Source organism: Pelmatolapia mariae, linkage group LG17 (assembly GCF_036321145.2).
Source record: "Pelmatolapia mariae isolate MD_Pm_ZW linkage group LG17, Pm_UMD_F_2, whole genome shotgun sequence".
Lineage (NCBI taxonomy): Eukaryota > Metazoa > Chordata > Actinopteri > Cichliformes > Cichlidae > Pelmatolapia > Pelmatolapia mariae.
In genome coordinates, this window is record NC_086242.1 from 9,848,063 (window position 1) to 9,858,266 (window position 10,204).

Below are 10,204 nucleotides of genomic sequence, written 5' to 3' on the forward strand. Positions count from 1 at the left end.
ATTGTGTTTGTCGTTTATAGATTCTGTCAGTGGTTTTATTCATAGTACATGAAGTAGCCCTATGCTTACTGAGTCGTTTTTTGCTGACACAGCAAAAGGTAGCAGTATAATATATAAATTTGTTCAAAAATATTAATTGAGTTAATCGTTGACTATAAGCTCATCTTCTATGCGAGTAGAAGTTTGATTCTGGGTTCTAGACCAGACTAACAATTTAGTTTGTAACCACCAAATTTAATTGTCAGCTGCATTAAAGTTCTTATTAACTTTATCTTTAGCGGTGCTGGCCTGCTCGGTGTCATCTAATCCAACTTTACTCAGAGTGTGGGAGTTCTGGTACTGCCCTCGCTTAACACTGAACATCAGGGCCTTGGCAAGCTCTTTGTATGTCCTAGGAGTGCATTTCAGTCCTTTGTAGCACTGACAGTTAAATCTCCTGCTTAAAGACTTCAGGTCTGCCAAGCTTGGACTTCCTAGAACAAAGTAGCGTTTCTGAGTATTCACAACCCTGAAACTTTCAGGGTTTAGGTGGAGGTAATGGCTGGACTTGTAGTTTTTTCTGACACAGCGGCCATTTCCTCGGCACAGGAAGTCGCTGCACAGCTGGGCAGCTGTCGTGACGTTGGTGATGTAAGGGTTCAGGGTGGAGGTGAGGTAGGAGGAGAGGGCTTCACAAGAAAGCTGGAGAGGAGAAATAGAGAGAGGAATAAATAAGACCACTATAGTTGTGGACACAAATTTACATGCACTCATCATGGGCATGAATGTCACGGTAAGTTCAGGCTTTTTATGATTTCTTTCAACTGTTCTTTTTCCAGAGTACAATAAATACATCCCCAGTAATATTTGGTAAAATATTCCTTAGCAAGTTGCACCTCAACCAGATCCTTTCAGTAGCGATCAACAAGCTTCTGGTATAATTCTTGCTGGTTATTTGACCACTCTTCTTGGCATTATTGGTAGAATTTATTTAAATTAGTTGGTTTCCTGGCCCAGCTTTTAGGCAAAATAAATTCAAACTTGTGTACGCAAATTCTTGTTTTTTAACATCACTGAACATGTATGCTGTACACTCTTTCCACCGTGGAAATAGAACAGTTCAGAGAGACCATTAAAAGTTCAAAATTACAATGATATTCACACCCGTGATGTGTGCATGTACCTTAAACTTCTGACCACAATTGTGTCTGCCTAAAACAGAGCACAGCATCATATAATTCAGTGACCGTGAATTGTATTAACATGTCCACGTGAAAAAAACAAACAAAAAAAAAACCTGATCAATACCACTTGCATACCTATTCCTTAAAAACAAGACTAAAGCTAGCTTAGCTTAGCTTAGCTAGCCTTAATGATTACTAAATGACATTAGTGGGCTACGGTGGCGGTGGTGTTAGGTCAGTTTTGTTAAGACCAGACTGAAGACACTATATCGGTTGACGTTTATTGGAGTGGTTCAATAACATGGACAGATTCATTCTAATGAGGCACAGGATGTTATTGATTTTCTTACTTTATGTTGACTTAATGCAAAAATTTCACAAGGCTAGATCTGGCAAGTTTGTTTCTCCAGAGAATTAAGCTAAGCAGCTGCTAACTGTAGCAGCAGTGTCACCGTTTTATACATTCAAGAGCAAGCAAACTAGCATACATATTATAAAATGTACAGTTGTTCCTGTGTGAGAGCACTGTTTTGATAGATCTGTAATGTTACAAATCCAATATTTGTGATAAGCTAAGCAGCTGCTAACTGTACCAGTGGTATTACCTTTTCATATAGTCAACAGAAAAGAAACTAGCATATTTTCATATTAGAAAACCAGCTATTCCTGACTGAGAGTATTGTTTTGATAGGTTTGTAATGTGTGGATTAAGAAGTTTATTAACTGCAGAACAGGCAGAATTAGCAAAAAATATCTTGCAGCTATAAAAAGTCTAATGCAGTGAATAGCAGATACTAAGGACATGTAATAAAGTTGTGTAACAGCATGTAATATGTAATAGAAGGCAATTAAGAACTACAAGAATATTAATTACATGCTGAGGTCTCTGTCAGAGCAATTTAAACATCCAGTTAAATTTACCATCATTGCTTAATTTAGGCTTTGCTGTTGTGGATTAACTATTGTGGTTGCTAAACCAGCCGCCACAATCACTCAGCAGATATTGTCAGTTGCTGAAGAGATAAACCGCTTCCTGTATCATCTAATTAAAGTCTTTGTCTTGTTCCGTCTGACTGACATCAATACATTGTTATATCTTTCAGCAGTCCAATGGAGGCCTGTGGTGTGATGTTACCTGGTCATCATAGTCACCGCTGGCCCCCCATAGCACAGCACCAGATGCCCCCATTGCCACACTCTCCCCCACGGTGCTGATCAGATCCCCCTGGACGCAAATAGTTAAGCATCTTCACTAATTGTTCGTTACACATGTAAAAAGACTGAGCCAACATTTAAAATTGTAAGATTAGATTTGATGAATGTTGAGCTGTTTCAAAGTTAAGCAATTTTCCATTTTCAGTTTTTAAAGAGGTTTTAAAAACACATTGAATTTTACTGTTTACCGTTTACAGAGATGTCCTTAAACTTCCCTAAAAAAGATTTTACTGGTATGAAAATTACCATTACCAAATTAGTGTTCTATATAGTACTTGATTGTTAGTAAAGCAGTCCAGGTGCTAAACTGGCCTATTTGCAATCATTGAAAGCATTTCGGACATTATGAAATTAAAAATATGGCAAATGATGCCCAAACTGTTGAGCGGCCCAGTGTTGGTGAAAAATGCTGGAGAATTTTTGCTTTCTCTGCAGTTCATATTCTTAAATAACTTAAAGAACAGGTGATGTAAGACAGACAGAAACGTGTCCATGTCCAAACTTTGCTGAATATTTTCTCAGTTGCAACATGCGACTTGTTGCTCTGCATTTTTTAAACTAAAAATGTTTGCAAAGCATTACATCATGGTTTTGAGTTGAGGTTTTTTGCAGCATGCTCACACAAATGAGAACAGAAGATAAGGATTACAACATCGTGTGGCGGTTACCATCTGAGAAGGATGTTGTTACACCAAAGAAACTGAACTCCCCTTAAAACTGGACCTCCTGGCTGGAAACACTCCACTCTAGGGATGTATAAAGTAACCTAAGATGTAAGATGTAATCTAGTCAAGTGTGCTTGCATTTACTCTCTAATGAGTTACTGGAAAAGATGCAATCTGTTTAAGCTGCAAAGTCATTTAATTTGTATGCTTAGTGCTTGTCATTTGCAAATGCCTCCCAAGGACATCCCAACCAGGTCAGAAAGTCATGCTGCAGACTATTACGTAATGCGCCTATGAATAAAGTGTTAAACAAATCCACATTTAAATTAGTCTTTGTTACCTGGCTGAGGAAGCGTTTGTTGTCATCAACAAAAACAGGACGCATGTAAACGAACACGGGTGCAGTAGCACTCCATCCAGGTAGGGCAGACACCCTCAAAGCCTCCTGGACGCGGTTTCTCACCATCAGAGCGGCTTTTGGATTGTCTGCTAGAGAGGTCTGAAACAGATTCAGGGAAAATTACCGCTTCAAATAATAATATTAGAAGTATGTCATCCATATAGGAGAATCACCAACCTGCAAATACACAGAGGGGTAAAGGGCCGTGCTTGACTCCCATAGCCAGAGCAGCTCATCATTTTGCCTCCTCACCTCCTTGGAGCACTGGCCTGTGTAGTGCTGGTCCTTCCAGCCATAATTATAGCAGTTGGGGAACAAGTAGAAGCCCCAAAGATAGTTGGGTCTCATAGCTCTGCCCAAGGCCAACATCCCTGACATAAGATTCCTTGCTGCCTCCTAAGAGGAAGGAAGCCAGGAGTGAAGGAACGATGGCATGAATAATTAATAGGTGCTCTGAGCTCTGTATTGTATATAATTTATCATTAAGCCTCAAGCAAAGCGTTCTGACCTGAAACTGCTGTTTGGCTTTTACTGTGGCCTGTTGTACTGGGAGGGAGAGATTAGCCTGCATTACATGGGCCACTGACAAAGTCTGGTAGATTCTTTTGGTTCCCCAATTTCTGTCCCATAGGGGGCGCCATTCCTCCCAGTCTATCACAGCCAGGCCTCGGTTTGTCCTGGAAGGAATGAGGAGGGTGATGGAGGTCAATATCAGCATTTAATGTGTCACTAGGGGCAAAGACAGTATACTCTGGCCTACTTACCTGGATGGGATGTAGTAGTTAATATCTGCTCTGGCCTTTTCCAAGCTGGCTTTCACGTTAGCTCTCTGAGGAATGCCGCCGTAGAATTCTTTCCTACTTTTGAGGTCTATGTGTGGATAAAGACCCAGTCGATCTGTGTAGAACAGAGACAGAAACTGCCCTGGAACCTGCAGCAGGAACAAGACCCAATAAACTTATCTCCATTACTCATAAATAAGTTTGCCTTTTAAGACAGTTTCATAACCTCCTAAAGGTTGTATAAAAACACAACAGCTGCTGATTATCTATCATCTTTTCACTCTTACCTTGGCAGGTGTGGCCACTCCTTTAAAGGCTGAGGTGTCCAGTGAGACGTTATACCTTTTACACACTAGATCAGGGATATTCCAAGTAACAATGAATGGCTGGTGTTCAAACAGCGGGCCTACGGTGTGGGGAAGATGGGCAGGTGCAAGGCGAGGGGTTGTTGCTTCTGGAGGAGATGACGTGGTGTTGTAGGGAAGGAGGGGTGATGTTTTAGAAAGGGCAGGCAGTGTTGTTTTGAAGGTTAAAGCTGTGGAAAGGGGTGACACTGGAAGAGGAGACAGAAGCTTTTTTAAAGCACTTTGAGGTGAGGTTGAGTTGGAGAGGGGAGACATTGAGGCTGGCGGGAAAGGAGATTGAGTTTTAGAAGTTTTCGCAAGTTGAAGATGAACTTTTCCAGTAGAAAGAGGATACAGGCAGCTCTTGGTCTGAGGTGATTGAGAGTGTTGGTGCGAAAAAGGTGCTGTAGCTTTGTGGGACAAATTCAGATGTTTGCAGGGGTTAGATGGCAACCATGAAATTTGTTTTAGGGGTTGAACAGGATAGAAAAATGTGTGGCGACAATGGCCTGAATAAGGACTAGGAGAGACCTCTTTGCCAAACAGATGGATATTTTTAGAAGTTATAGGTGAGTTTGCAACATCTCTGTGGGGTCCTGGGTTGCAGAGTTGAACTGATGTTTCAGAGGTAGAGGACTTGGCATTTGAGTCAGTCTTAAATGGGAGTTTTGACAAAGTTTGTGGGGTACGTGCAGGAGAAGAGAAGGTTGAGTAGGACTGTGATACGCTGGAAGATTTTTCCACTGAAAGAGTGGAAATGGTAGCAGGCAGGATTAAGATTGATTTGTTAATGTCAGCAGCAGGAAGTACCACGGTTTTTGGCTCTGTCAGGGCTGCTAATGCTAATGTGAAGAAAGAGACGGGAAAGATTGACCGGGTAAGAAAGAGAAGCAGCAGCACACATCTTCTGCTGCTTTGTGCAACCGAAACCATCCTTTAACCTGCCTTAAAAACAGAACATAAACAAAAGAAACACTCTTACCCCACAATATTAATATATAATCAGTATAGTGCATATTTCACTAAGATGCTCAGAGCACAGTTCTGTGCATAATGTCTACTTTTTTCTGAGTGGCTACTACACTTTCTTTAGTTACTGTACTGTATTCCTGAATGTGTCAAGGCTGTTTTTAATTCTGCACATCTATCAGTGTCAGTTCTAGCATGGATCACTTTTTTTCTCTAATAACTCCAGCATACAAGTCTCCCAAATGTTAATCCAACCTGACAAACCTGGCCTGATTTTAATCCCCTTGCTTTGCTAAAAATAACCACAAGCTGCAAAGCATGTTACTTCTATCCATGATGATTTCTGTTACATATATAAATAGACTAGTAATCACAAAATACAAGCTCAAGACTGACTGTTAGACTATGTAAAGAAAATAAGCACAGTACCTGGACATGCCTTTATCCAAATGTCCCAGCTTTACATGTGTCTCACAGAGTGAGAACGTCCTTACAAGAAGGGCACAGATGTTATGAAGGTGGAAGAGATAAACAGAAGTATGAAGTAGGCGGCGTAACATGATGAGTATCACTGTGTACTGGGATAGACTCAGGAAAGACAAGAAAATGTGTTGATCGCCCAGTGCCAAGTTTGACCTGGAGCAGAAAGGGGGAACACCTGGGTGTGAGGTTATGGAGCGTGCTATGTTTCATAGTGCACGCATAGTGTTTCAATGCACAGCTTAGGCTGCGTTATCACCTTGGGTTAGTTATAATGAAACAATTAAAAAAACAGAAACAAAGGTATATAACTCAAATATACATTGAAAACAAAACAAAAAATGAAAATACGCTGTCATCTCGTTTGATTTGGGGGATATTGTCATATGGTTTTCAGTGTGAGCTTTGTTGGTTGCACACTGTAAAGATACAGTAAAAAACTGATCCACGGAGGCCACGCTGAGAACAGAATTGAGGCAAAGTAAAAAAGTGTTCACTGGCTTTACTTTTATTTTTACTTGTAAATATATAAGCAAGCTAGTTTTTTTTTGTTTGTTTTTTTAAAAAGCATAACACACTAATGCTATCGTGACCAGCAGCTCATTCTATCCCTGCAGTGAGGAGACACAAAAGTTTGACACCCAAGTGCCAAGAGAGGAGTAATAAATAAATATTAGGACACATTTCTCCTAATAGGAAACACATGTAAAAATAAATAAATAACTATATGGGCACAATCAGTGAAGTTTACAGGAACAAATAATGAAAAATGTAACTGACAGCTGCACTTTTTTGCCTCCATGTTACAAATGCTAACCCTGTTTACTCTGTATGTGCTCTATGTATTTATGTGTCTAGACAGACATGTGCAATACACCATTTGGTGGTAGTTATTTCACACGTTAGTGGCACAGTGTAAACACAGGTACTTCTTTGACACACATACAGATGCTATACACGCACAACATGTGTGTTTTTGTTAAAGCTGTGACTTACTTACAGCCACATAGAGCTGAATTTGATATGATGTGGGCCTGGTCATTATATATATATATATGATCGAAAATCATATATATATAGATCGAAAATCACATTCTCAAAACATTTACAGATCATGAAAAGCATGAAACGTAAGCACAGTTTTAACAATACGTCTTCGACTTTCCAGAGTCAGTCCTCTGTCATCACAAAGAAACACTGCTGCTGTAAATCAAAGGAAGCTGTTGCTTTCTTGGCCTAACCATCTTGCTTTGGTGTGGTGTGAAAAGCCAGGAGTGAAAAGGAGGCTGTGAAAGGCTGTGATCCATTAATAACTTGCAGCACAATGCTTCCTACAGTGAAAATGTCAAATATCGTACTTTCCTTTTCTGTGATTTCTACTCTCTTTAAACCCATCCTGTGGGCCAGTAAGGATCTTTAGGAAAGCAGTTTTATGTCCCACAGGCCACTTTCACATCCCCATTACATCATAACATTTTCCTTGATAAATTATATCAAGGAAAATGGTATTACATGAATTTCTTAATGATAAGAAACCAGCTGCTCTATAGAAAGGTTCAATAGCACAAGTACATGCTTACCACTATTTTTATTTCACACTGTAATCCTTGAAGTGGATGTCGTGGGCAGTCAGCCAATAGGTTTACACAATGGCAGCTACAGGAGAGCTCCTTATTCCAAGGTATGTGCAGCTGGTCATTGTCAAGAACAGCCCACCAGTTTAAAGGAGCTCCAAACCGTAAGATCCATGTCTACCAAAGGCTTTGAGCAGTTGCATAAGCTGCATTGTTTCCTTCCAGACAAAGCAACTGCATCACTGCATCTCATTCCACTTGTCAGCCTCCCATGACGATGCATGTATGCAGAATAGCATAGAATGCATCCTGACATGCATGTTTGGTTAATGTACTGTGTCATGATTCAATAACCAATGTGCAGTTTCAGTAACATAATGGCTAGTTGAGTGCTGCCATCTTGTGGCGTAGCTGTAAAAGCTCTCATACAGTGTTAATAGTAATTATCGATGAGCACCAGTCCTCACTATATGGATTAAAACAGACACGATAGAGGTGGGACATTGAGGAGACTACAGCTTTACCAAGTGCGTATTTGTTTTCATCATTTCATTTTTCATATTGATGTTTGCATACATAGCAGCAGAGACATGGAGTCTCAGACAGGTAACATGGGCTTTACACACAACAGTTTACATTCTTCTTGCCCAGTCTGTAAGTGATGAAGCTGAAAAGGCAAAATTTATTCTCATGTGCATCCAGTTTCATGCCAGAACTCAAGAGTCTTTGCTATTACATTGATGTGGATTTAGTTTTGTTAAAAGTAGACTGGCTTTATGGCGTCATTCTTGTAAATCAGTGTCTGTGGAACACCAAAGGGCAATCCAAAATTTCAAGGTCCACCAGTAATGCATAGCTGCACGAGTTCTTCTTTTGATTACTTAAAGATGAAAGCAGTTTGAGAGCTTGTTTGCATCATCTTGAGCATCCTGATGGCAGCAACTATTTGGTAGGGTTTTTTTAGAACATTGCTGCTACTGCTTAAAGATTCTTTGGCTTTGCAAGAAGCTCAACCTCTATATCACTTTCACACAGTCCAACAAAGCTGCCTGTGGTTTGACATTCAAGTTTCTCCTTCAATGGATTGTTTGGATTCTGAGTGACTCATTAGTTTGTTTGCTTGGCACCACACCAGCATTTACCAAATTCTTCCAACAGATGACGCACTCATTACTTCCTAATTCCCACATCCAGACCTGTGTGAACAGAATGGCATTTCCTTTGATGCTTGTTTTTAAAGGATTTCTTGGACAGAGTTTGGCCCAGTATAAGAAATGTATGTACACAAAGTACTGACACAGTAAATTCTTTTGATTGGTCATGTTTTGTGCAGTTGTATTTTGTAATAAAAGTGCATGGTTTACCCAAAATCTCACAGTGTACCTGGTTAATAAACTACAAATGTCTGATTCTTAATTATTCTAATATTTACTAAAAGGTGGTGCAGTGGTTAGTAGTGTTGCCTCGAAGAAGGTCTTGGGTTTGAACTCACTGGCCGGGCTGGGCCTTTCTGTGTGGAGTCTGCACTCTCCCCGAGTACTCATGCTTGACATAGATTGGTGACACATCCAGGGTGTACCCTGCCTAACGCCCTGTTTCAGCAGGGATAGGCTCTGGCACCCTCGTTACCCTGAATTGGAGAAGTAGAAGAAAATAGATGGGCCTTACTAATGGTTAGGGCTGGTAACTAGAGACGCCACAACAATTTTCCAAACACAAAGTTGTTGGGGTTTTTTTTTTTAATTGTTAATCTAGTAATAATTAAATTGTCAAATTATTGTTTTTTAATAAGTTAAAAAACACCAATTTAGCTGCAGACAAAACAAGAAATTCTGAGAGTTTTCTAACATTTTATATGCAAATAATTCATTTATTAGGTCACTGCAGGACCTACAAACATGGGTAAGGCCAAGTATGATGAGTGCTTGGTTTGCATAGCAGTTCTCACTTACCTTTGAGCACAGAGTACTGATGAATAACAACTCTGCCTGCCAATTAACTGTGAGCATTTTAACATAATTGTTTTATTTTAATAGTTTTTATAGGCCTGGAGTCATATCAGACCCATAAAACTCTGCTCTAAGAGTGTGTGTATATATGTGTGTGCATGCATGAGTTTGTGTGTGTGCTGCCATGCCTAATTTGCGGAGCCCTCAGCAGAACACACCTGCCAGTTTGAATAAATATTTTTGTTTAGCTGACCCCGTTGTGATATTTCCAAACTAAAGCTGCATTTTAAAGATTCTGTAGGGATGTTGAAAGGCCATCTCTGTTAAATATTCATAAAAAGGCCTGTGGGGAACGCCTTCCTCCAGAATCCAAAATATAATATTGATGCTGTCCTCTCCCCCTCTTTCTCTCATAACCTCGATTCCCAGCTTACTGTAAAAAGTGGGTCAAAAAAATGTTGGGATGGCAGCCCTAGAAGGTTTGCTAGCAGTACTAGAAATACCCCTCAACAAAAAAAAAAACAAAGCAAAATAAACAAAATAGAGCACTTTCAGCATAATAAAGTAGAACGGCACCTACTTAATGAAGGGTTTCTCTCTTTAAATTCAATTCAATTCAATTTAAATAGCACCAAATCACAACAATAGTCGCCTTAAAATAAT

The 10,204-nt window shown here is 39.9% G+C and overlaps 1 protein-coding gene across 1 annotated transcript; it reads right to left on the reverse strand.

Moving 5' to 3' along the window:
• Positions 1 to 234: 234 nt before the first annotated feature.
• On the reverse strand, positions 235 to 9,136 carry LOC134615897 (hyaluronidase PH-20-like). Its single transcript, XM_063460581.1, has 8 exons — positions 9,085 to 9,136; positions 4,513 to 4,760; positions 4,208 to 4,374; positions 3,952 to 4,120; positions 3,621 to 3,839; positions 3,384 to 3,542; positions 2,299 to 2,388; positions 235 to 681 (listed from the first exon to the last, which is right to left on the reverse strand). The coding sequence occupies exons 1-8, from the start codon at positions 9,134 to 9,136 to the stop codon at positions 235 to 237; spliced, it is 1,551 nt and encodes a 516-aa protein (XP_063316651.1).
• Between the last annotated feature and the right edge of the window lie 1,068 nt (positions 9,137 to 10,204).

Bases quoted from the DNA above. Each gene is read 5' to 3' on its own strand.
- LOC134615897 (XM_063460581.1), bottom strand. From the start codon at position 9,136: ATGAGTACTCGGGGAGAGTGCAGACTCCACACAGAAAGGCCCAGCCCG. The intron at 4,761-9,084 runs GTGAGTTCAAAC...CCCTTTCCACAG, and splicing joins AGAAAGGCCCAGCCCGGCCA to CTTTAACCTTCAAAACAACA. The intron at 4,375-4,512 runs GTAAGAGTGAAA...TTCCTGCTGCAG, and splicing joins GAGTGGCCACACCTGCCAAG to GTTCCAGGGCAGTTTCTGTC.